The sequence below is a fragment of the Callithrix jacchus genome, chromosome 12 (genome assembly GCF_049354715.1).
Source record: "Callithrix jacchus isolate 240 chromosome 12, calJac240_pri, whole genome shotgun sequence".
Taxonomy (NCBI): Eukaryota; Metazoa; Chordata; class Mammalia; order Primates; family Cebidae; genus Callithrix; species Callithrix jacchus.
In genome coordinates, this window is record NC_133513.1 from 119342037 (window position 1) to 119370000 (window position 27964).

Genomic DNA, 27964 nt, shown 5'->3' on the forward strand with positions numbered 1-27964 from the left:
ACAGCTGTGTGGAAAATAAGCTGAGTTAGAAGAATGGACACATTGGGCTAGGAAAGAGTCCCTCAACAAGGGACAGGCTTCAAAGTGACGTTTCTACATGAGCTTTCATTAAAGGAAACATTAAATAGAAAAAATTCCCTAGCTAGGAATAAAGACCATATACTGTGCCCAAGAGCATGGGTCGTTTATATATTCAACCAGCTCCATGCACACACACAGTAGCCTCACTGGTAGAGAGGCGATGATCACAGTCCCTTCCTCCCGCGTGGATGTCAGGGTTAAATGAGACACTGAGGCTTCTGGCACAGGGCCTGGCATGCAGTAACCCATGAGTGTTGGCTGCTGCTGTATTACAACTATTCCTGATGGAGTGAATTTATCACCAAAAAGCATCATAACCCTACCAACAAACTTGGGATAATTAAGGTAACAAATCAAGCTCCCTTTTCTATAAGGTAACAGAACTATGAGCAAAACATTAGTGTGTCATGTAAAAATGGATGTATGCACTTACCAAATTGAAATAATTACTAAGCAGTACTGGTTTTACTGCTGAATATGACTGAGCTGTCTTGGCAATAAAGATAACGTCAGGTTTTTACTGAAATGCTGGAGAAAAGGGAGCTATGTATCACGGTATATTTGGATTTATCGTGGAAACACAGGAGATAATTAGGTTGGCCGATCATTCTAGTTTGCCTGGGACATTCCCAATTTATGTTGATCATCTTGTTTAATTATTAATCACACTCTCTCAGGCATGTCTCCTACTTTAAGAGGATAAATTATGTGGTCACCATAGTGATGATGGAAACCCAAACGACTGAGAAGCTGATTGAAGGGTCTGACCTGCAACATGGGGCTCAGCACAGGTACCATCTGCTCCCTCTAGCCACACCCAGGACACGGTTTGGATGGAAGCATGAAACAGGTTGTGTGAAAAGATGTTGCCTAGGTAAGATGCTGGCTTCCTGCCAGGGCTTCACTGGGATAGAATGGCCACGGAATAGCGGGGTTGGTCCAAGAAGATGTAAGCTCACTTCTTAGCCATCTGGCATGGAGGTGTGGAACCTATGATGTAAGCTACATATAAGTTCTGTTACCTTATAGAAAAGGGAGCAGCAGCCACCACCTCCAGCTACACATTCTGACCTTGAGGGAAGGGGTGAAATTGCCATGCTCCCTCTTAGCTGTTGCTTTTCATCTTGCCTTTGCAAAAACCTAAACCTGAACCTCGCCCAGAAAAGCCCAGTCTGATCACCAGGCATCATCTGAAGGGAGCCGAAAAATGACTAGGCAGGTTGCTCACACACACATGATAAATACTGCGTTTCATCTATTTTCATTTTAAACAAGGAAATGAAGAATTCAAACCCCCTTTCTTCTGCCCTCTTAACTTCTTCCAGATATTAAAGAAAAATTCAGGTAAACTATTAAATAGGCTGTTCCACTCTTCTGTTTTCTGCTCAGGTTCTGGCAGTAGCCACATATTTCAAATTTTTTAGAGGGTTCAAAACAATTTTAAATCCAAACATAACCACTTTCCCTTGGCTGGCATCATGAAGAAGCCTCAGCTGTTATCAACTTCACATGGTAAACCTGCCCTGCTTATCCAGAGAAATCCCCACAGGAAGACTGGAGATCATCACAGGAAAATGCCAGAGATGACTGGCGAGCTCATGCAGGGCTGGGGCGGTGGCCACGTTTCACTTACAAACTCAGTCCGCCTCTAGCTAAAAACTATTTTGGGAATTATGGCTATAGAACAGAATAGGAATGTTATAAACCCTGATAATGTGGGTATTACAGAACTTGCCACAGTTGAGAGGTGGGTGTTCCATTCCCAGTAACATGGCAGGTGGTGGTGGTGTGCCTTACCTCTTCTCATAACCACCAAGAGCTACAAGGCAGTCAATGTTTTCATGCCAAAATCTAAGTGAAAGCTGCAACCTGGAGAGGGAGTAGTAACTGAAGCTGGGGGCATCTCCCAAATTAGGGCAACCTAAATTTTGGTTTTGATACTCTTTCACAGGGAGAAATACAGAAATCCAACTGAGGTCAAGACGTGGGCAGAAACCAAATGCCCAAGTTTAGTGAGAGAGAATTCTCTTCCTGACTCCTCTCCATTTAAGTTGGGCTCTACAGATAAGACCTCATGGTAAGAATCCTCTAGAAGTAAATACATAGTATAATCTCTCCCCAGGACACTGCAAGGAGTATTCTTCTGGTGCTGGGCAGACCAAGGGAGGAAACTAAACCTGTCACCACAAATTGTCCCTGAGGACGTGAAGCTGAAATCACATCACCTGGGTAGTTCATAGGCTCCAAGCCACTTAAAGTGGTCTCAGACTGGTACTGCCTCCAGGCACCTGGCAGAGGCAAAATAACCCCTTATGGAGGCACACATCTGCATCCCAGACCTCAAAGAACTATAATTTAAAACAATGAACTCATGGAAAAAAAAAATGAGCACACAAACAAGGAACCAGGAATGAGAAGTGATAGAAGCTTCAGCAGTAACATACCCAAAGCCTTCAGATTTGGGGACCGTTGAAAAGTTTTCTTACTATGTTTAAGGAAGTGCAAGACAAGCTAGCATAGTTGAATCAGAACCAGGAAGAACCTCTAGAAACAATATAAAAAAGTACAACATAGGTGAGAACAAACTGCATGAAGGGTAAGTACAGTTTGATACCACTTACGTCAAGTTTAAAACTCGAAACTATATATTCATGGATACATATTTATACAGAAATATTCAAAATGTTCTATTAAAAAATCACCAAAGGTACACAGTGATTGTATCTGGAGGGGGCTAATGCAGTTGTAGTGACTTTATCTGTAATGTTTTACTTTTTTTTTTAAAGGATAGAGTACGTATGCATATTATATATCTGAAATTTAATAGGCATATACATCTAGAAAGATGTAAAAACAGTGGTTAATTCTACGTAGAATAAATGTAACTTAGTTTTTAAAATATTTAAAATATAGAAAAGTAAAAACAAAATAATTTCAATCTTTGGACTAAGGAAGAAAACAGAAGACAATATGCAGACTATTTAAAAAATACAAAATACACTACAAATTGGAACAGTGAGCAAGGTAAAGCAATGTTTAGAGGAAAGTTGCTAAATTTTCATGTAACTATTATTTTGCATTTGTAGAGGGGAGATTAAAGTCCTGTTTCCAAGTTCTAATGGTAGTTAAGAGGAAGGTCATATAACACCTTGAGCTGGTTGAGGGTAGGGTAGAATGAGAAACCAGACAAATCTAATAAAACATAGGCCTATCAAGGACAAATAAAATAAATGGTATTGAGGATTACTGGGAGGTCATCTAGAAAAAAATAAAATTTGATTCTTTATATACTAGGTGGGATTAATTAGGGAAACAAATAGACACATGGAGAACAACAACAACAAAAAACAGGGTGAGGTGATGGCCCACCTGAGAGTGACACAGAGCCAGGGGAACCCCCACCCCGGGAAGCAGTACAAGAAAACCTGAGGCTACTGGGGGCTGGAGCAGACGCCCAGCAAATTGCAGCAGCCTTACAGAAGAGTGGCCAAACAGAAAACAACCCCATCCAAAGATCAGCAACCTCAAAGATAAGAATCAACCCAGAAACACTGAAAACTCAAAAAGCCAGAGTGCCACTTTTTCTCCAAATGACCGCAATACCTCTGGGTCTGAAATGACAGAAATAGGCTTGAGAAGGTGGGTAAGAAAGAACTTTGCTGAGTTGAAGGAGCATGTGGTAACCGAATTCAAAGAAGCTAGGAATCATGACACAGGAGCTGACAGCCAAAGTAGTCAGTTTAGAGCTAAAAAACGCACTACAATCACAAGTATTAATAGCAGAATAGACCAAGCAGAGGAGAAAATCTCAGAACTTGAAGACTATCATTCTGAAATCAGACAAGAATAGAGAAAAATAAAAAGGAATGAACAAAATGCCTGAGAAATACGGGATTATGTAAATAGACCAAATCTTCAAGTGACCGGAGTATCTAAAGGAAATGAGCAGAACAGAGCCACTCTCCCCGACCCCAGCACACTGCAGCAGCCTTACAGAAGAGTGGCCAAACAGAAAACAACCCACAAAAACCCCATCCAAAGGTCCACAGCCTCAAAGATCAAAAATAGATAAGGCCACAAAAATGGAAAACATACTTCAGGTTATCATCCAGGAGAAATTCCCCAACCTGGCTAGACAGGCCAACGTTCAGGAAATCCAGAGAACCCCAATAAGATACTCCATGAGAAGATCAAACCCAAGACACACAATCATCAGATTCTTCAAGGTCAAAAAGAAAGAAAAAATTTTCAGGGCAGTCAGAAAGGACCAGGTCATCTATAAAGGAAAGCCTATCAGACTAACAGCAGACCTTGCAGTGGAAACCCTACGAGCTAAAAGAGATTGAGAGCCAATATTCAACATTCTTAAAGATTTTCCAAACCAGAATTTCATATTGGGCCCAATATCTGGATAACAAAGCAAGACTTACTGGTATGCTGACTTCAAGAAATCCATCTCACATGCAAAGACACACATGAGCTCAAAATCAAGGGTTGGAGGAAAAGTTACCAAGCAAATGGAAAACAGAAAAAAGCAGGGTTTGCAATCCTAGTGCCTGACAAAACAGACTTTAAACCAACAAAGATAAAGAAAGACAAGGGCATTGCATAATGCTAAAGGGTTCGATTCAATAAGAAGAGCTAACTATTCTAAATATATATGCATCTAACACAGGAGCACCCAGATTCATAGAGCAAATCCTTAGAGACCTGCAGAGAGACTTATACTCTTACACAGTAATAGTAAGAGATTTAACACCCCACTGACAATATTGGACAAAATCAACAAAGACATTCAGGACTTGAACTCAGCTCTGGAGCAAGTGGACCTGTTATATATCTACAGAACTGTCCACCCAAAACCAACAATATACATTCTCCTCATCACCACACAGCACTTACTCTAAAATTGATCACATAACCAGAAGTAAAACACTCCTCAGCAAATGCAAAAGAGCTGAAATTATAACACTGTCAAACTGCAGCATAATAAAATTAGAACTCAAGATTAAGAAATTCACTCAAAACCACACAACGAATGGAACCTGAACAACCTGCTCCTGAATGACTCCTGAGTAAATAATGAAATTAAGGCAAAAATCAAGAAGTTCTTTGAAACTAATGAGAACAAAGAGACAACATACTAGAATCTTTGGGATGCAGCTAAAGCAGTGTTAAGACGTAAAGCTATAGCACTAAATGACCACATCAAAAAACTAGAAAGATCAAGTTAACAACCTAACATGACAACTAAAAGAACTAAAGAACCAACAGCAAACAAACCCCAAAGCTAGCAGAAGACAAGAAATAACCAAAAGCAAAGTGGAACTGAAGGAGATAGAGACATGAAAAACCTTTCCAAAAAAAAAATCCAGCAGTGTTTTGAAAAAATTATGAGACCACTAGCTAGACTAATAAAGAGAAGAATCAAATAGACACAATCGGAAATAAGGGGGATATTACCACTGATCCCATAGAAATCCAACTATCAGAAAATACTGTAACACCTCTATGCACATACACCCTCTGAGACTGAGCTAGGAAGAAATTGGATCCCTGAACGGGCCAATAATGAGTTCTGAAATTGAGGCAGTAATAGCCTACCAACCAAACAAAACCCAGGACCACACAGATTCACAGCTGAATTCTATGAGAGGTAAAAAATGGAACTGGTACCATTTCCACTGAAACTATTCCAACAAATTGAAAAGAAGGGCCTCCTCTCTAACTCATTCTCTGAGGCCAGCAGCATCCTTATACCCAAACCTGGCAGAGATAAAAGAAGAAAACTTCAGGCCAATACCCTTGGTGAACATTGATGCAAAAATCCTCAACAAAATACTGGCAAACAGAATCTGGCAGCATATCAAAAAGCTTACCCACCATGATCAAGTAGGCTTCATCCCCAGTATGCAAGGTTGGTTCAATATATACAAATCAATCAATGTGATTAATCACATAAACAGAACTAAAGACAGAAACCATGTGATTATCTCAACAGATGCAGAAAAAGCCTTCAATAAAATTCACCCCTTTCTGTGAAAACACTCCCAATAAACTAGGTATGGAAGGAACATACCTCAAAATAAGGGCCATCTATGACAAACCCACAGCCAATATCATACTGAATGAGCAAAAGCTGGAAGCTTTCCCCTTGAAAACTGGCACAAGACAAGATGCCCTCTCTCACCACTCCTAGTCAAGATAGTATTGGAAATTCTGGGCAGGTCAATCAGGCAAGAGAAAGGAAGAAAAGGTATTCCAATAGGAAGTCAAACTATCTTTGTTTGTAGATGACTTGGTCCTAGATCTTGAAAGCCCTACTGTCTCAGCCCCAAAGCTGCTTAAGCTGATAAGCAACTTCAGCAAAGTCTCAGAATACAAAATCAATGTGCAAAAATTGCTAGTATTCCTTTACACCAACAACAGGCAAGCCAAAAGCCAAATCATGAATGAACTCCCATTCAGAACTGCCACAAAAGAGTAAAATACCTAGGAATATGGCTAACAAGGGAAGTAAAAGGCCTCTTCAAGAAAAACTACACCGCTGCTCAAATAAATCAGAGAGGAGACAAACAAATGAAAAAACATTACATGTTCATGGACAGAAAGAATATGAAAATGGCCCAAAGCAATTTATAGATTCAGTGCTATTCCCATCAAAACTACTGTGGACATTCATCACAGAATTAGAAAAAAACCAAAAATCCATATGGAACCCCAAAAGAGCCCGAATAGCCAAGACAATCCTAAGCAAAAGAACAAAACTGAAGGCATCATGCTACCTGACTTCAAACTATACTACAAGGCTATGGTAACCAAAATGGCATGGTACTTACACAAATAGGCAGACCAGTGGAACAAAACAGAGAACCCAGAAATAAGACTGCACGCCTAAAACTATCTGTTCTTCAACAAACCTGACAAAAACAAGCAATGGGGAAAGGATTCCCTATTTCATAAATAGTGTTGGAAGAACTGGCTAGCCATATGCAGAAGATTGAAGCTGGACCCCTTCCTTATACCATATACAAAAATCAACTCAAGATTGATTAAAGACTTACATATAAAACTCAAAACTGTAAAACCCTAGCAGAAAATCTAGGCAATACCATTCAGGACATAGGCATGGGCAAATATTTCATGATGATGCCAAGAGCAAAAATTGACAAATGGGATCTAATTAAAGAGCATCTGCACAGCAAAATATCAGAAAGAACAACCTACAGAATGGGAGAAAGTTTTTCAATCCATCTAACAAAGGTCTAATAACCAACATCTATAAGGAACTTCAATTTACAAGAAAAAAACAACCCCAGTAAAAAGTGGCCAAAAGACACAAACAGACATTTCTCAAAAGAAGACATTCATGCAGCCAACAAACGTATGAAAAAAAGCTCATCATCACTGTTCATTAGAGAAATGCACATCAAAACCACAGTGAGCTACCATGTCATGCCAGTCAAAATGGCAATTGTTAAAAAGTTAACAGATGCTGGCAAGGTTGCAGAGCAAAAGGAACACTTTGACACTGTTGGTGGGAGTGTAAATTAGTTCAACCATTATGGAAGGCAGTGTGATGATTCCCCAAAGACCTAGAGGCAGAGATACCATTTGACCCAGCAATCCCATTATTGTGTGTATACCCAAGGGAATAGAAATCATTCTATTATGAAGACACATGCATGCGTATGTTCACTGCAGCACTATTCACAATAGCAAAGACATAGAATCAACCCAAGTGCCCATCAATGATAGACTGGATAAAGAAAATGTCATACACCATGGAATACTATGCAGCCATAAAAAGGAATGAGATCATGTCCTTTGCAGGGACATTGATGGAACTGGAGGCTGTTATCCTCAGCAAACTAATGCAGGAACAGAAAACCAAATACCCCATGTTTGCACTTATAAGTAGGAGCTGAATGATAGGAACACATGGACCCAATGGGGCAAGGGGAGGAGGGAGTGCATCAGTAAGAATAGCTAATGGATGCTGGGCTTAATACCTAGACGATGGGATGATCTATGCAGCAAACCACCATGGCACATGTTTACCTCTAACCTGCACATCCTGCACGAGTACCCCCAAACCTAAATTTAAAAAATGGCAAAGATGAAAAGGCAGTTCATGAGAAAGAAAATCTTAAAGCTGTGAAAAGGCATTTCATCTCACTATGAAGTATTTCCTATGAAGAAAAATGTACAGACCATTGTTTTTAACCTATCAATTGGCAAAGAGAGGGGAAATCTCTGAACACACTCTGTTGGTGATGAGTTAGAGAACAGAACGGCTGGAACAACTCCATTAGAGGCAGTTTCATCCGATCTATCACATTTCTAAATGCATGTGGTCTTTGCACAGCAATTGTGCTTTCGGGAGTTTACCCTACAGCCATCTTGGGCAGGAATATGCCTGTGGGATGTAGCAAATGATTGAAAACGACCGCTATTGGAATCTGTAAGGGACAGGTTAAAGAAGCCATGGTATAGCTTCACAATGAAATATGATGCAGCCAGTGAAAAGAATGAGGCAGATGTATAAAGCTAATAAGGAATAACCAAAGTAGAAGAAAGTACATAATGTGTTGCCATTTGAATTTGAAACAAGGATGTAAGGTAAGTGACAGCAAGTTGACAGTTGCCGAAGTTGAATGATGGGTAGATAGGGTTTCACTGTACTCTTCTCTCCAATTTTGAGTGTTTGAAAATTTTCATAGTCTCTCTGCAGAGTGAAGGGGGCGGGGTATAACTGAGACTTTTCATCACATCCCAAATTGTATTTTATAAAACCCTCGTAACCGTGATGATTGCTTCTGGGGAGGGAGACTGTTTTCTGAATGACCCTTTATACTGTTGAGATTTTTAATTATAGGCATATATTACCTATTAACAAATGTAAAGGCTAAAGTATCAGGCATCTGCTTTTTACAGACTTTGAATGTTTATAGTAACAGACGGAAGTGGAAACAAACGCCCCTCTGAATACTGTAATCATTTGAATGACTCCCCTTGAAAACATTGTGTTCTGAGAAGTTCTTTCTCTTGAGAGACATGAGTGCTTCTGTGTATAACTGATACCATTAAGGACATTTGATGGGGGTGTCTGATGAATAATTAGTATATTATATAAAGCCAAAGAAATTCAGTTAAAGTTTCTGGAAGTCTTGTGTATCTGGCAGGGAGAGTCCAAGACCTTGGTAGCTGTGTTTTAGATTTACAGGAGGATGGATTCATTTTCATTAATTCGTAACTCACTGAGTGTGATGGCTCCATAAAGAATGGCACTGTGACAACTGACTTTTTACTATTTTAAGTCCACATCAATTCAGCATATTCCCTACATATCTATTGTGTTCAAGGGACTGGACTTAGAAGCTTAGTCTGTGCCTTTTTAGGGCAGAGCTGGCATACTGGTAACTCTAGGCTATCGCAGCAGGTGAGCAGGGGGTCCTGGAGGGAAGACTGTGGAAAGGCCCAAGGATGGAGAGATCCCAGGGGAGGGTGAGAGCTGGAAAGCAGAGAGTGAGCACAGGACACTCAGCAGCACCTTTCTCAGTTATTAGCCTGTGCTTTGCCGGTAGTAACAAAAGCTCTCAAAAAACTCAGTTTTCTTGTATTTTTCATCTTCTTCAGGTGAACATACTGACAAATGAGTCTTGTTTTCTCATTGCTTATTGGTATTTCTGATAAGCAAGGATCCAACCCCCAGATTTCTAGACTCTGCAATTGCAGGTTTCAATATCAGATGCCCACACAGGTCAGAAGGGCCCTTATCCATTCAGAGCCAAATTCATTCTGTTGAACAGTTGAAAGTCTGGGCTCCACCTCTGAGTGAACTGGCCAGCACCTGATTGATCTACAATCATGGCTTAAATTAACTAGCTTTGCTCACGTCTGCATCCTGGCGGGCATTTGTGAAGGGGTAGCTGCCACTTACCAGTAACAGCCCCAGCTCATCATTCATCACCTTTTTTATGGGTTTGAGGAGGAATCTGGACTTCCTTGTAATAGCTGCCACCCTCTTCCTATGGGAACTTAAGCAAATTGGCCTTTTCTTAGAAGAGATTGTGCCAGACTGGCGAATCTTGTGCTATAAAATGTCGTATGTTACATATAATACAGGCAGATAAGATGTTGATTAGGAGAAATGTTCCATCTTGACAGCAACACTGAGCTGAAGATCTCCACCTTTGCTAAGATGCAGCAAACAGCTAGATGAATACACTGAATTATTTTTCCTCTAATATAGTTGACGGGATGAAAAAAAAATAAGTTTGTTTCCTTGATCAAGACTGGGGAGTTAGGATGAGAAGCTTGAATTCCAGGGGTCCTTTTACCATGAAGGAAATGGTACATTGCAAAGGTATGTTTGTGGACTAGAGAGTAAGTTCATTCAGCTGTCCTTCATTGAAAAAAGTCGAACAGAACATTTTATAGAAGATGAAATGGTTTCTACAAAGACCTAGCTCACATTTGAAATGTGAGGTGTACCAAGATGGTGTTTGTGATACTGTCTCCTTCTGGAATGCTTAGACAGTAAACTTGGACCAATGAAGCAGGATTCGTTGTGTAGCTGTGTTTGTCATGTGGTTCAGGGAAGGGCATGAGGAACTCCAAAATATAAAATGTCAGTGGATTCAATTTGTGGCTGCCAAATAAGAGCCACCTCCAAATATTCTCCACACCGGCATGGAATTAATTCCCTTTCCCTATGTGTGATGGGAGAGAAAATCACACACTTAATCTATATCATATGTCTCGGAAAAGTTCCAGACAGATACCAGCCTGGAGTGAGAAATGTGGATTTTTCAGTGACTGATGTTTAAAGGGTAACATTTCCTTAGTTTCATAAAACAGAATGAAGAACTTTTTCGGGCCTGATTTAAAGGAAATCTTGGAAGAGTCCCCGCTGGTAGAGAAAAGAAGATCAGTGGTAGGAATACTTTCTTCTGATCACATGGTCTGTTGGAGATAGCCCCAGTTTGACATGGTACCCAGGTGAGTTGCTTAAAATAGCAATAAAAAGGTTCAGGATGAGGGGTACATGGGAAAGGAGCTTCCCTGCTCTTTGGCTACCTGAAATGTGCACACAAAATACTGATATTGGTGCATTTTATGAGTTCATAGCTTTTGTTAGATTCTCAAGTAAGTCCACGGACCAGAAAAGTTTAGAGTGTGCCTACCACCTTCTATGACTGCAAATCCAAAACAAATTCAAAAAACAAATGTAAAAGAACTATCAACAGCTAATAAACAGCAGAAATTATATGTGGGCTTTCACTAATAATGAAATGGGAGTGGACTTTGCAAGCACGAAAGGAATGGGAAAATTCACAAGAGAAAAATTCAATATTAAAACCAGGATTATTCTTATGCCAAAAAAATCTTACCTAAAATTATAATAAATTACTAAAATATTTTTAAAAGAAATTCTTATAAACCAGGAAGAAAAATTCTACTTCTCAAACAGAAAGAAATAGGCAAAGGATAGGAAAGCACAATTCACAGGACAAATACAGTTAACAGCAGTGGTATGCTTAAGATGGCTGGTACCAGCTCATAACTGCCAATTCCCTACTCCTCATTCAATAATGTCATTTTAGTGGCTTGAAACAGGCCATAGTGGGAGGTTATATAGCAGAGAAATCAGCTATAAATCAGGATATTTTTTAAAGGGCCAGTTTGCTGGTATAACATTGGCTAACAGATATATAAAAAGTAGTTCAAGTGTACCAGTAATCAAAAAAATACAAGAAGAAATGAGGTCTGGACAAAGTGGAATAAGCACATTTCACCCTATTTCTCCTGCTAAGTGTAACAAAAATGTGTGGACATAATTTGTAAAGCAACTAACAGAAGACTGAGAGTTGAAGAAAAGAAAGTATGCTGGCTCAGGATCTCAGAACTCCAGGAACTACTCAGTGGTGTATTTGTGTGTGCACTTTTACATCTCTTGGCCTGGGCTTTCAATAGGCCCACAACTGGAAAAGCCTGCTATCTTGAGCCAAAATACTAGAGAAAGAGCATTCCAGAAATACAGAACTGTTTTGCCCACACCTGACCTTACTCCAGCACAACACTTGAAAAAAGTCATGCCTCCCTCCTGCTCCTCACCAGGCATCATGGCCTAGAGATTGGCAGATCTCAACTTTCCATCACTTCTTAAAATAACATGCCACATCCCTTCCCTGGAATGAAGACTATGGGTAGAACTTTTAGTCGATTTCTTATCACAATGGAGTTCAGAAGGAAGTGGAACATTTTTTAAGTATTGAAAGGAGAAAATAGTCAATGCAGAATTCTATATCCAGCAAAACTATCCTCCAGGCACAAATACATTCTCAGATAAAGGAAAATGAGAATTTGTCACCTACAGATTTGCTTTAAAAAATGGCTCAAGAAGTTTTTCAGACAGAAAATAAGCAAACTTGAAACATTAGGAGTGAAGAAATAACAGAAAAAGTAAATATATGAGTAAATATAGTAGACTCTTAAGATTTAAAGATTATGTTTCTATAATTTGCTGAAAGCAAAACTGCAACATCTGAAGTAACTCTCAATATGGATAAGACACCTGTGTTATAAAAGGAGGAAGAAAAAAGACCTAAAAGGTGATAGTTTCTGTACTTTACATGAAGTGATAAAGTAAGTACACATACTGTAGTCTTTAGAGCAGTGGTTTTCAACCGGGAGGTTCTGCCTTTCAGAAGACATTTTGGCAATGTTTGGAGACATAATTACACATGTTACTGCTATCTAGTTGATAGACCCATGGATGCTGCTGAAAATTCTCCACTGCACAGGAAAACCCCACATCACAAAGAGTATTCAGTACAATATGTCAAAATGCCGAGGTTGAGAAACTGTCCTAATCATACAAAAAAACATCTACAAAGATGTATACTCAAAAACATAGATGTAGATAAATCAATATGGAATACTAATATATGTTCAACTGAAGTACGGGAGCACAGCATAAAAGAGCACAATGAAACAACCAGAGGAAACAAACACAACATTAACATGGTAGACTGAAGTCCAAACACACCAACAATTGCATTAAATGTAAATGTTCTAAACACACCTATTAAAAGACAGTAACTGGCTAAATGGGTGAAAAAGATAATCCATATGCTGTCGACAAGAAACTCTTTCCAAATGTAATGCCATACATATGTTAAAAGTAAAAGGATGGGAAAATATATACCTTGCTTTTTATGCTGTTTTTGGAAGTACCCATTTCTCACTGCTGCAGTCATGAATTATGTGTCCTATTGTGAAATAACATTAATGATTGCAAAAAGACTAATACTAATCAAAATGAAACTGGAGTGAACATACCAATATCAGATGAAGTAGACTTTAGAACAAAGATTACCAGAGCTAAACAGAGACATGACATCATTATAAAAGCTCACTTTACCAAGATGACACAACAGTCCTAATTGTGTGGATCACAACAGAGCTTCAAAATACATGAAGCAAAAACGGATGAACTCAAAGGAGGCACAATTATAGTTGGAAAGTCCAACATCTCCTCTTGGTAACTGATAGAACTACTAGACAGCCAAAAATTGAGATATTTTGTTGTAATTTATCAAACTGGTAGAAGTTAAAATTCAGCATTAGCAAAGCCATAGTGAGAAAGACAATAATAATGTGGAAACACAAACATATATAAGAGTTCTGAAAAAATACTGTTAAATTGTGAGGCGTAAAAGGGTCATACAATCTTTCAATCCAATATTTCACTTTTAAGAATCTCTCCTAAGGGAATAATTAAAGAGGTTCAATGTTTACTTGTCTAGAACTCTATAACAGAGCTGTTTATAAGAGCAAAAATGACAGACATCAATACGTGCCCAGTGACTGGGAGGTACTTAAACAATTATTCAAGGATAGTGTTATTGTTAAGTAACACTTTTAATGCCATTGTAAATGGGATGGATTTTTAAAGCCAAAAAAAGCAGTTTATAAAGCTGTGATCAAATAATCTAAATTATGTTAAAATATACAATTATAAAAAATTAGAAAATATAACAGCAGTGAAAGATTACTAGTGATTATCTCATGTATTTTTCTCCTCCCTTCAAGTTTTCTATTATGAAATAGCATTCCTTATTGCAGCGAACAGAAATGGTTACTTCCAAAATAGCATAAAAATGAGATGACGTACATAAAGCCACCAATGCAGTGCTAGGTCTGGCACAGAGACGCTCTTTAGGTGGTATAATTCTGACAAATAATTTTGAAATAAAATGATGAGAAACTGTAACTGATTATTCTTAGGGTGACTATCTGTCTTGGATTGTCTGTCTCTATTTTACTGTCCAGGCCTAATTATTATTAGTCCCCCTGCTATTCTCAAAAGTATCATAGTTTGTTTATATTAGTTGCATGGGTGCTCTAACTATTCAAATATTTAAAAAAATATGACTAGTAAATTAAAATATATCACACCCTTATTATACTCCAGGCACCAAACTAACTGCTCTATGTGAATTATCTCATTTAACCATCTGAGGAGCTGAATTATCTCTGTTTTATAGAGGCACCAAGAAGGTAAGCAACTTGTCTAAGTTCACACATTAACAAGGAGCAGAATCTGGATTTGAACGTCCTATCATATTAGTATTGAAAGCATACCTGGACCTGCCTGAGTGCAGGGATGGCTGGCAGGGGTCTGACAGGGACGCTAGGTGCACGCAGAGCCTGGTGGAGGGGAGGAAGCACTCGCTGAGTTGACTGGGGCTGAGGGACATTCAGGCCATTGAGGGGTCTGCTGATGTCAACATTCTGACCCTGTAGCAATCTCCTGGGATGGTCCTGTGTGGTCGAAGTAAAAAGCCATGCTATGGTGGGTTTCAGAAAGACAACACTAATACTAATCAAAATAAAACTGGAGTGAATGTACTAACATCATACGAAGTAGATTTCAGAACAAAAATTACCAGTGGGTTTCAAAAATATCAGTAATTCTTTAAGGAAAAAGCAGTGCCAACTCCTCTGCTATAGCTGAAGGTTAAGGTGGGGTAAAGGAAAGAGATCAAGGGCGTAGACGAGAGGGAAACTCTGATTTATTTAAACTTCAGAATTCTAACAAGCACCACCTGCCTGCACCCCACCAAATCTGTAATAGAAGGATCGATTTTTATTTAGATTTTTAAAAACCATTTAATTAACAAATAGGTAGAAAGCACTTGAAAAAGTACCAAGTCTAAAGACATGGACCGAGATCTTAAGGGAATTACAAAGATATGTGAAAATAAGACACAGCTTAATGTATGCAAGGCTCAATGAGAACTGAGAAAACCACTGGGGAAAGGAGGGTGACCGCTTTAAGAAGCCACAGCTGGGGTGGGCCTTGGAGTTGGAGATGTTCTCCCACCAATAGGTGCTGCAGGGGCCCTTATACCTCAGGCTTCCACCCTTTCCCTCCTCTCTTTCCAAAAACAGCTTAATTGAGGTACAGCTGACATAAAGTTTACAATTTGGTCATTTTTGACATTATCTTTATACCCATGAAACCATCACAGCAAACACATGGACAGATGAATGTACCCCTCACCCCAAAGAGTTTCCTTGTCAGCCTTCCTTATCCCTTCCCTCCCCCTCCAATCATCAATCTATTTTCTGTCACTATCAGTTAGTTTGCATTTGCCAGAATTGTATGTAAGTGAGATCATAGCGTACGCTCTCTGTCTGGTTTTTCTTCTTTTACTCAGAATAATTACCTAGAGATTCATCCACAGTGTTGTATACATCAGTGGTTCATCCCATTGTGGAAATATACCATTGTTTGTTTATTCTTTTACTGGTTGATGGATATTTGGATTGTTGTCAGTCTGGGGCTCTCAGAAATAAGGCTGTGCTTTTTTTTTTTTTTTTAAAATAGAGCTGTGTTTTGCTTTTTTTTTAAAAAAAAAATTAAAGATGTGCTTTTGGCTAACACACAAAGCCATTCTTGCTTATGGTTCCACCTTTGGGGACAGATGGGGCAAAGCTTATTGGAAATGGCAGCCTCTTCCTTGGTGCCCCACCCTCTATACTTTTTGGATCAAGGGAGCTAAAACAGTTTATTGTCTGCTGATTATGCGGCAATGAGTTTTCAATCACTTCTCATTTTTTTTTGACACCAATCTTGTTCACTGTTATAATCTGGACTGTTGCTGAACGAGTTCAATATTCAAGAATTCTGTGGATACTTCAGAAAAATTTGGTGGGGAAAAACTATGAGAATGAACTCTAGCTATAATTCACCAGCTTAGCAAGAGAGTTAAGAGACAGCAGGGAGCCATGGGGTACTCTGGGTTAAGGATCCAGTTCTCTGAAACCGCAGGGTAGACAGGGCTTCCTCAGCTCAGGGCTGGACAAAATGGGCAATTCTGAGGGTTCCATGTAACTCTGAAAAATATTTTAAGAGTAACAGTGGGCCAAAGCAGCTCACCTAAAGCGAGGTGGTGGCATTTGGAAACCATGGTGGGGCTGGCATTGGGGGCTGGTATCAGGAACCAGCTTGGGCTTGGAAATGTGGCCAGTGTGTTGACCGGAGGGATCGCAACTAAAGATAGGCTGCACCACATCACATAGGGGACACTGACTGCCTCAACAGGATCTCGGTGGGCTTCCACTGGGGCACCGTGGGGCCTCCCTCTGGCCTGATCATCACAGAGACCCTCCTAGAGCCTGTTGACCTGGCGATGCTGAGTCAGCGTTTCACAGGCAGTGCCTCTAGGATCCCATTCTTATTCAATCTTGTATTGAAAACTTCATATCTGCATGTGTACACTAAGTGCTCACGTCTATTCAGGACTTACCTTCGGTGGGTAGGAATCTGGCTTCCTCATCAGCCCTTTTCCGAGGTGGCCGAGGTGAGCCTGACCAGGTTGGAAGCCCCTGGGTGGCCGGGAAGGGCGCACACACCTGCAACACAATCCCACACCTGCTAACCAAGAGTGTTTCCCTTCTCACTGACTTGACTGTTTACACTTTGCTCACAGAGGCACTCAAATGAGAGTTTACTTAGCTCAGTTAAAGTTAACATGCAAAGGAAAAATTACCTAACACTCTTAGAGGATTAAGAAATAAATATGAGGCCGGGCGCGGTGGCTCACGCCTATAATCCCAGCACTTTGGGAGGCCGAGGCAGGTGGATCGTGAGGTCAAGAGATTGAGACAATCCTGGTCAACAGGGTGAAACCCCATCTCTACTAAAGATACAAAAAATTAGCTGGGCATGGTGGCGTGTGCCTGTAATCCCAGCTACTCAGGAGGCTGAGGCAGGAGAATTGCCTGAACCCAGAAGGCAGAGGTTGCGGTGAGCCGAGATCGTGCCATTGCACTCCAGCCTGGGTAACGAGAGCGAAACTCCGTCTCGGAAAAAAAAAAAAAAAAAAAACAGAAAGAAAGAAATATGAATTTTTCCCCTCGAAACCTCTATTTTGTCGAATTGGTTCTTGTACTCCATAGAAGTGTGACGCAGGGAGTCCTGGAAGATGGCCTGTATGAAGCTGGCATTTCAGCGATCATGTCTTTGAATATACCTGGATCAAAAGCTACCCCATCTGATGAAAATATTTCAATGTCTCCATGTTGTATAAGAGTTACTCATATAAGGGTGGGAGAAAGCACGTCAGTGGAATTCCCTGACACCCTGCTTGCTTATGTAATAAGCAGCACATTGTCGTTTGAAGGGAAGTAAAGGAGGCAGCTGATCTGGCAGAAATTTAAAACAAAACAAAACAAAAAACCTGAAAAGAACCAAGTCCCAATTTTATGATCCAGAAAATCTGACCTTTGCTAAAAAATGAAGTGAGGAGCAGTTTGCTATACATTTTTTTGAGCCGCCGTTTCTTGAAAAGATGATAAGTTAAACCCAGGGTACCTTAGTTTCTCAATGGTGGTCTTTTTATTTGTAAACAGCAGTCGTATCAAGGTCTTCCTTTTGAGATAAACCACAAATCCAGCGGCAAGAAGACACAGGATGGTCACCAGAATTCCTATGGTTAAAGCTTGGTTATCTGAAACAAAACACATTGGGCTCACGGAAGGCAGCAGTTACAGTGACGTATGGGAGGTATCAAGTTGTGACATTTATGGCAAAGTGAACTTTGAGGCAACAAACAGAAATGAAGAGAGTAAACCCTTGAGTAATGTACTAATAAACTGTCTTACTTCAAAGGTCATGCGTGAGGTTCAATCTATGTCACCATCATTCATTTCTGACAACTCTAGATCTTGCTAAACAGGAATCTAGTTGGGTATGTGGGGTGATGGCCTGGACCACACAGGCTCCGTGAGGCATGACAATGGCACAGTGGACCATGTTAGCCACAGAAGGTAGCAGGGAGTCATCACTGAAACCTCACCAGAAATGCAGCCATCCCCAGGCTAAAATGTTCCCAGCCCTCAGCATGGATTTGCCACCTCCAAATGCCTCTCTTTTCTCATTCTGTAGTTTTGGGTTCTGCTTTATCTTTTCTGTATTTTTAAAAAATGAGATGCTTTTTTTCTGGATGTCTCAAAAGTAGATAGTGGAAAAAAAAAAAAAGAAAACTCATCACTTCAACGACACACCCATGGGTTTTGCTTTGTTATAGTAGGGACTTAAAAAACACACTTGTGAGGAAACCCTTTTCCTGGGAGGAAGCTATTTTCTCTATGAAAACCATCTTTTGTATGACCTGCTGCCATTTTTTTTTTAGTACATGTAAGAGCATCCTCAAGGGTATGGAAAGGAAGGAAAAATCAAACCATCAGATTGATTTCTGACAGCAGCTATGGTCAGAGCCTGGCTGGGAAGGACTCCAAATGCTTGGACTTAGAGGAGATCTACTTGTGATGTCAGCTAGACTGTGGATTCCCAGAGGACAGGGATCTTGATTCATTTGTCTCCCCTGCAGCAAGGATCAGGCTGTACTTCACATTAGGTAAGTGCACCACAGTCCATGAGGGTGACTGCAGTTGCCTGAGCTCTCCCGACCCCGCCTCCCACCTGGACCCTCAGCTGGCTGTGGACCGCAGCAGCAGCCGCTCCCGCTCCAGGGGAAGAACGTCTTTCACGCCCTCTCGGTTTCTGGACCTCCTCCCTCACTACCAAGGCCTATCAGGGATGTGTCTTAGCCTGAGCAAGACAGCCAACAGATGACAGTCTCGACTCATTTGTTAGTGTTACTGGAAAAGCACTGCTTCCGGTTTCCCGGCCAAAATGTCATTCTTTTCAGACCCTTAGCCGTGATCACGGGGGCTCTGCCTAGAGTTCTGGTGTCTCGTAACAAAGCTAATTTAAAAAGTGAGCAGCAGAAGTCTTGAACTATAGTTTCTAGTTCTAGAAAGTCAATCCATAAGTCTTCAGTACATTAATCTATGAAACTGAACATTTACAGGGCCCCCACACTGAACCTGTTGCACGCCCCAGCGTTGCTCAAGCCAGAGGCCCGGGCAGTGAGTGACTCCATCTCCCTCCTCCCCACGACCAGCACAAGCACCGTGTCCTGTGTCCCCTCCTGTCGGCCCAGTCCACACTCCGGATCTTTACACAGCCAGCTGTCTCTGCTTCAGAATGCACGCTTCCCTCACCCCTTCAGACCTCAACAGATGCAGAGTCCCCAGGAGCCTTCCTGTTGCTCCGTGGGGGTTGCTCCCCTCCCATGACGCCCTCTCTTCCCGCACTTATGCCATGTCATACTTGCTTCATGTCTCTCCAGGACCCAGGAGAGTGGCTGGCATGTGGCAGACACACAAGTACTCATTCAATGAGCCTCTGAGCCACGGCCAGGCCAGGGGCAGCGGGGCATGCTTGCTCACGGCCAGCCTTGATTTTGTATATTTATGCGCAGGGTGGAGGCAGCGGTATTGAAAATGTACTTTCTTTTATGAAATAATGGCCACAGGGGATGGAGTTAGGCTCTCCAGTTGTTTTCACTTTTTAGCATTCTCATTTGTTAAATGAAGGTTCAGTGACTCTGAGTTCCCTGGCTTTTGGCAAACCCTCAAACCTGAGTACTGCCGGTCACGTATGTCCACACCAAAGAGCCACAGAGCTCACCGCCCTTTGTCCTGCCTTCTTCCCTGTTTTGTTTCAATGCCATTCAGTCTGCTTGGATGGACATACAATGCGTAGCAGGGGCTCTGATAAATTAAAAACTAAAACCTTGCTGTTTTCATATAATGAATGCTAAAAAGCCACATCAGAGCATTAAGTTTCAGCCAGAGACCAGTCGTTAGGGCTGTCAAAGCTGAGCTGTCACTGGAGAAAGGGGACCCTGGGCCCAACCTTTTCTTCTTCATTGCTGCTATGGAGGCTCAGTGAAAGGCTGGACTTTTGGGTCCTTTTCCTCCTTGATGCAGCACTGGGGCCTGCTACAGTGGTAACCTGGTGCTCTCTCAGGCGTGGCATTGAAGCACGTCCACATTTTAGCAGAAGCTGGACCACGAACTCGCTGCCTTTCCTCGAGCTATTTCTGCAGACATGCCTGGTAGGCTGGACTTCCCCTCCAGAGTCCTGAGAGCTGTGTTGTGTCTGTTGTCATGGAAACGACGGCAAAGCCACAGAGTCAATGCTGCCTGTCACAAGAGGCCTTGGGGACGTGTGACCTCCTCTGCAGCAGCACTGGGCGTGGTCTCCATGTCATGGGAGGGCGCAGATGAGTGTCAGTGTGGCTGCAGGTGCGTGCTCACACGATCCCATGGGCTCCTGGCCCTGGCTGCACTCCCTGTTGGAGCTCTGTGGCTTCCTGCCTTGCTTCTTTCCCTCAAAAAGGCGCATCATTCTGATTTGCCCCTGAATTGTCCAACAAGAACTCAGAGAAAACAGCACCACATCAGGAGACCATTTCTAAAGGTCATCTGAGGAAAAAGGGCTGCGAGTCCAAGCACAGCCGCTACTAAGAGCTTCTTGGGGGGACAGGCTGACCTGTGTCTAAATCTGAACGAGATCCCATTAGATAAAATACTCAACTTCCCTGAGCCCCAGGTTCTTTGTATAGGAAGAAAGAGTCATAGGACCCTCTTCAGAGCTGTGTAAGGAGCGGATGACGTCATGTGCATGAAATGCACCGCACAGCACCTGCACAGCTGTGTCACACACAGAAGCTGCTGCAGTGACTCCCACTCTCCCTCGACTGTCGCCTTTACTAAGAGGTGGGTGTCTTTCTAGTAAGACTTTTAAAAGGCATTGAACTTCACACCTCGTGACCCTACCACACCGATGCTGGCCTTTACAAAGACCTTCGACGCGATGGTGAAATTCATACCCATTCAGCAGTTCACTGTAGAAACGACCTTAGCCAAGAAAACCGCCACAGGCTAAGGGATTTGCAAACTCAGCCACTCAGCCAAAGCGGAGAGCCTGGAAGATCGGGCAGGGATGAGAGGGGCATCTGGAAACTGGGGGAGGCTCTAGGCTCTGCAGACCCATGTGGGGCCCCACTGGGCTTCTTGCAGGTTCTACCCGCACCCATGCTGACAGCTCGTAAGCCCACCTGCCCCCAGGTGCTCAGCCACCTCCCACTGGGATGCGGGGCCTCACTGACCTGCTTGCCGGATGGGGCCGCTGTCTGTGCTTCCTCCAAAGCCAAACTTGTCACAGAAGGGAGGTGCCCAGTGGGCCTCGCAGTGGCAGTTCTTCCTGTTGTTGCATACCTTTCAGGGCGGAGGGGAGGGACGTGGGGTTAGGGCACACGGTCTGTGCCTCACCACAGCAGAAGCAAGGGGCCATGGTCAGAGCCCCCCAACACCCCAGCATAGCCAGACTCAGCACCTGCCATGCTGTGAATGAGCCCAAACTCGGCTCGACGCACCACACAGGTGCAACCAGACCTGAGGCTGCAAAGACACATCATCTGCCTATTCGAGGCTGTTAAGAGTGATGAAGATTATTTGGGCTCATCTTCCCCCACCCACCTCACCTCCTTCTCCATCTTCCTATCTTCCTTTTTTAATCCAGAAAGCTCACTGTCTGACTGTGAGGAGGAGCCCCCTCAGCAGTGAGGAGGGACCCTGCTTCGGGGCTACAGACCCAGAGTTCTGGGGCACCGCGGGACTGACAGATGCTTGGTACATCCCTGTCTCCTTCAGACAGAAGGGTCAGAGGCTCTTGACTGCCAGGTCCCGAGGCAGGCTGGGGTCCAAGGCAGGCCACGGCAAGTCCTCCTATTTCCTGAGCCCAGCAGCATGCGTGGGATTTCCACTGACACTTCCTGGAAGCCTCCCCTGCGTGTTGTTCCTGCAGTGTCTGCTTCCTTCTTGCAGTTTCCCCGTGGCTGTTCCCTGGCTTCCAGTCATGCACGGGGGTGCAAATCCAACAGTGGATTCCTTTCCTTGTGAAATAAGAGAATGGTTCTGGCACAGCAGGAAAGGGAGACCAAGAAAGCCTGAGGAGGCTGTGCTTTGCCCTTGCTGGGCCCAGCTTGTAGACCAGAGCATTCCATGGAGGGGCCAGGAGCTCCTGCCCACCTGGTGACCAAGGGCTACTGATGGTGGCTGCTCCCAAGCCTGTCCATGCTGGCTGGACTCGTTATCATGCCAGATGTAACTAACTGAAAGTACATGAACCAATGGAATATGACCATGAAGACAAGATGATATATATTTAATGTATTTTTTTCTATGAAAATTAGGTTGTTAGATCCAGGCATGGTGGCTCACACCTGTAATCCCAGCAACTGGGTGGCCAAGGTGGGCAGATCACTTGAAGCCAAGAGTTCAAGACCAGCCTGGCCAACATGGTGAAACCCTGTCTTTATAAAGAAAAAAAAAAGTTTTTTGTTTTTTTTTTTTAAATAAAATTAGATTGAATCCTTTGGGAATGCTGGATTAAGAAAGAAATCACTAAAAGAATTTCTAAAAAATTAGGAAGGAGTGAGACAACTGCACAGTGATTGAGAAGAGCTGCAGAGGATGAGGAGGAAGCTGTTCTTGGATGCTGTTGAGTGTTCAAGGTTCCCCCCCATTTAAAGAAACAAACTAGAAATTACTGATGATGCATTTTTGGGTGGTTTATATCAGGAAGTTGATGTACAAATACCCAAAGGCCTCAGCCCTCCATCAAAACATGGCTGCCAGATACATACTTTCATATCTTAAGGCAAAATAAAACGTGTGGAGTATACATCTCCCATGTAATGCTTCCCTGCTTCGACTGACTTGTTTTGATGAATCAACCACCCACCCCCACTGCTTCAGAAAAGAAGGCCGACAGTCAGGATGGGCTTTCGTAAGTTAGAAAGTAGGCTGCTACAAAGCAGAAATTGAGTAGAATTAGCATGAGGCAGAGCCTATGCCAAATATAAGCATCTTGGCTGATCCCTCAAAGATGCTGCTGCAGACTTACTAGCCCCAGATGCCCACCTGACCCGAATGGCCTCTCTCTGCAACTGTGGCCCTGTGCCTCGTTTTACAGCTCCCATGAATGTGCTGCTGTGAGGTTCTCTCATTAGGGTAGGACAGTGGCCAAGCTACTCTTCAGCAATGCTCGGCCAACTGCTCCACCTACCCAGCAAATGTGGACCTCTCCTCCCCCAAGTGTGAATGAGGGCCAGGGATATTGGAAAGGGAGTGGTCCGGGGTCCTCAACCAGCTTGCAGCTGGCTGGCAGTATTACCTGGGGCACACCATCCCCCCCAGCTCAGGGCTTGGCTTCTTCAGTAAAATGATGGCTGGACTTGATCATGTCTTAACAGCCATCAGAAAATAATCTATGATCCAATGAAGACATAAGAAGCTTCCATTTTATATTGGGAGTCAGCTAGGCTTACTGTCAACACACCCATCTCAGGTGAGACCATGATCCTTTATGGTTCCAGCATGATGGTAATTTACAACCTCACCCCTGCCCCACCCTGTAATTCTGTGTAAGAATCATTGGCAAGTGTCTGAAAGTTTTAAAATAAAGACTTTGGAGCATGATTTCTGTAAAAAAAGGTTTCAGGAAAACAAATGAACCTCTGGTGTCGTTAATCAAGACTAATATGATTCCATTGGAAATAATTAAGCCAATCAAGAAAAATAAATTATGTTTGAAGCAATTAGAGTCCTCTTCTAACCTAAAGGTTCTCTGAACTAAAATAACAGCCTTCATTAGTTGAAACTTGTTGTGTGTGATTTCAAGAACATGTGCTTAATATGATCTGTTGTCCCTGTTTCAATTCCTCTTGGAAGTATTTCAGTTCAGACACCGATTCTGAATGTTGGTCGCAAGAGGAACAGTGCTGTTTGAAATGTTAATCTGAAACTCTTCACAAAGGAAGGTTTGTTTTCAAACTACTTTGAACAACAAAAATCTTTTGTAAAATCATAGAATGTTAATTAAGAAGGTACTTACTGCTCAATCTGATTTTCTTTGTTAAATAAAAATCACATGGAAAGGTCAAAGGAAATGAATGTCTTTAGAAGAAAATACTGCGGAGACACTGACCGCTCTATTTTAAAGAGGCCACGCATTGCAAAATTTTACGAATGAGTGATTTATTGCTTAACTTGTTATCGGCTGGCTGTAAAAGGGCAGCTCCGCCTACTTACCCCCCTGCCGTGGCACTGCACTGCGCACTCGTGAACACCAAAGACGCTAATGTTTTGACATCGACGATTCAGGCAGATCTGTAGGAGGGAAACACGCAAATATCTTAGTATTTCTCCAATCCCGCCAACACACACACATATGTGTATTCAAACAAAAAACAAGCAAAAGAAAGCTTGGAGAAGACTCAGCCTTCTCTCAGTCAGTACGGACGCTGCATAACAATACCTTCTACACTGGACTCGCCTGGATCCTGTTACCTGACTCCTCCAAACTCGGCACTTTTCGAGACTAAGTTCAATGGGAACACTATTAAATTATTTTGCATTTTATGGCTTTTAATATAACTCCCAGCCGGGCGCAGTGGCTCAAGCCTGTAATCCCAGCACTTTGGGAAGCCGAGGCGGGTGGATCACAAGGTCAACAGATCGAGACCATCCTGGTCAACATGGTGAAACCCCGTCCCTACTAAAAATACAGAAAATTAGCTGGGCATGATGGTGCGTGCCTGTAATCCCAGCTACTCGGGAGGCTGAGGCAGGAGAATTGCCTGAACCCAGGAGGCGGAGGTTGTGGTGAGCAGAGATCGCGCCATTGCACTCCAGCCTGGGTAACAAGAGCGAAACTCCGTCTCAAAAAAAAAAAAAAAAAAAAAATATATATATATATATATAACTTCCAGTTGATTCTAAAATTATAACTGCTTTTCTTATGAGTTTTGTTTAGAGCTTGTAATGAAATCTATTACTGCAGCATTTTTTTTTTCACCCATTAAAAGATATGGGAGAGGGTGAGACAGATTACTCCCTATCCCAGGGCCTGTACAGACATAGATGGAGAGACTCCAAGAATCCAGGGTTGAAGAATCTTTTAAGGGAGAGAATGAAATACGGGGACTTTTTCCAGATACAGACTGACAAGTAATATCATCAATGACATAAACCATCAGCAACGAGGCTCAGCAGAGGAAAACAGATGACTCCTTGCATTTATCAAGCTGTTGTAGTGGCAGGAATTTGCTAAATGATACTGCGCTGGCTGAAAGAGTTCAGCCTCATTTCAAAGATACATAATATACTCCAGACTCAAGGGATGCAGCCTCATTTCAAAGATACATAATATACTCCAGACTCAAGGGATGCAGCCCCTTCTCCTTCATAAGAGTTTACAAATCAGTGGAGTCAAAGGAAGAAGAATCTAATGTTTCAATGGCAGAATTTTTAATCAAGTAGAACCTTCTGATGGAGAAGGTCACCCTCCGACCCCAACAGCTCATCTAAGGCAAGAGACATGCCCTTTGGGAGAAGTGCTGGCCAAGCAGCACTGAGGGGATCCCCACTCTGTGGGTGGGAATCCTGGCCAAGGGGATGGTCACATTCCAGCTGATAAAAGAACCTGGCCTGATTACAGTGAGCACAGCAGAACCCTCATGGGAATCACTGCTAATCCCTGAGCCCTGAGAGAACCAAGGTGCTAAGATCAAAGCATATTTCATCTCGATGGAAAACAAACTTGATAAATTGAGCCCTTGGAATTTGAATGTCCAGATGCACCTGGCCCTGGCTGTTCAGGCTACAGTTTAAAAAACAGTTGTCGGCCAGAATAGCTCTTATTAAAAAGTCAAAAAATAACAGATGCTGGCGAGGTTGTGGAGAAAAAGGAACACTTATATACGGCTGGTGGAGTGTAAATTAGTTCAACCATTGTGGAAAACAATGTAGTAATTCCTCAAAGGCCTAAAAACAAATTACCATTTGACCCAGCAAACCCATTACTAGGTAATACCCAAAGAAGTATAAATCATTCTCTCATAAAGACACGTGCACTATATGTGCATTACAGCACCATTCACAATAGCGAAGACATGAACTCAACCTAAATGTCCATCAATGATAGACTGGAAAAGAAAATGTGGTACATATATACCATGGAATACTACGCAGCCATAAAAAAGAATGAGATCATGTCCTTTGCAGGAATATGGATGGAGCCGGAGGCTATTTTCCTAAGCAAATTAATGGAGGAACAGAAAACCAAATGCCACGTGTTCTCACTTATAAGTAGGAGCTAAATGATGAGAACACATAGACACATGGAGGGGAACAGCACACACTGGGCCTATCAGAGAGAGGAGGGTGAAGGAGGAAGAGGATCAGGAAAAATAACTGATCAGTATCAGGCTTAGTATCTGGGAGACAAAATAATCTGTTCCACAAACCCCCATGACACCGTTTACTTACATAACAAACCTGCACATGTACCCCTGAACCAAAAATAAAAGTTAAAAAACAAAATATTTGAGACTAAAAAATTCAGGTGTCATTTTAATGTCAAGGTTTGAATATGAGCAAATGTGGGTAAGGAGACATTCAGAATGTATAATAAGATTCACTTCACATATTATCCTATTTCTCAAGGAAAAAGCATTTGTGGCTCAGGGTGTGCGGGCGATGTAGACAGGACAGTGGAGCGAACACCTGTCCTCAGGATTCTGTCTCTGCTTCTGTCTTTTCTTCCTGTGACCTTGTGTTAGTGAGTGATTTCAAGATCATGTTGAAAATGGAGTCCTAAAAAGCATTTGGGGGTTGTTTCATCTTTTCCCTAAAACACTGTAGCATTAGCTTGCTGTCATTTAGTCTGATGAGAAAATTTGGTGAAAAATAAAAAAATCAGTATGACAGAGCATGAAAATCTCAATTTTTTTTCTTTTTAAAAAAAGTTTGACTTTATTTCTAAACCTCAAAATATCTCCATGTACCTTTCTCCCTGTTCTCGGAAAGGACTCCCTCTCCTTTGGTTTTGAGTTTCTCCCACTCCTTTCCCCTCCTGTTCTTCTCTCTACAGGGCCTCTAAAAATACATCTGATTCCCCATTCCGTCCAGCTGAGGACAAGCCCCCAAGAACTCCGTGCTAAAAACCAAGCCACATATCCAAAACCAATATAATATGCGATTGTATTTCTTTCCAAAGTAATTCCCTGGCTAGAAGTCCTCATGACACCTGGAGTGCAGAGAGGACTTATTAACACTCACGGCCTGAGAAGACAGGCTTGATTTTCCCCAATCTGCATTTTAACAGTCAGACCGGGATCTAGGATTTATTGACTTTTTTGTTGTAGGTGCGCCTGAGAAGAAATCGATTTAGGGAAGCAAACAAACCTTGTAACCCAGCTCTCGCACAGGACATTTTTCAGTGGGCCCTGTTCCAGGCTTTATGATACAAGCAAACATTTGGGTCTTACTTTTCCATCTCCACACTTTGTGCCTGCAAGCACAAGCCCTGGGTCCGGCATGTCATCGCCCAAGTACACGTGGGTCCCCCGGCACAGAATCCGGCCTCCTTCCTGCTGTGGGATGTTTG

The 27964-nt window shown here is 42.2% G+C and overlaps 1 protein-coding gene across 2 annotated transcripts in view; it reads right to left on the reverse strand.

Moving 5' to 3' along the window:
• ADAM12 (ADAM metallopeptidase domain 12) overlaps positions 1 to 27964 on the reverse strand; it is a 377960-nt gene that overhangs the window by 8251 nt on the left and 341745 nt on the right. For both annotated transcript variants that reach the window (XM_008978894.5, XM_054243454.2), the window contains 6 exons: positions 27846 to 27964; positions 24607 to 24684; positions 21621 to 21729; positions 17972 to 18107; positions 16905 to 17010; positions 14734 to 14913 (listed from right to left, as the gene is read on the reverse strand). The exon at positions 27846 to 27964 is cut by the window's right edge and continues 80 nt beyond it. In XM_008978894.5, coding sequence (XP_008977142.1) covers positions 14734 to 14913; positions 16905 to 17010; positions 17972 to 18107; positions 21621 to 21729; positions 24607 to 24684; positions 27846 to 27964 — 728 coding nt within the window. The remainder of the gene's footprint in view (positions 1 to 14733; positions 14914 to 16904; positions 17011 to 17971; positions 18108 to 21620; positions 21730 to 24606; positions 24685 to 27845) is intronic.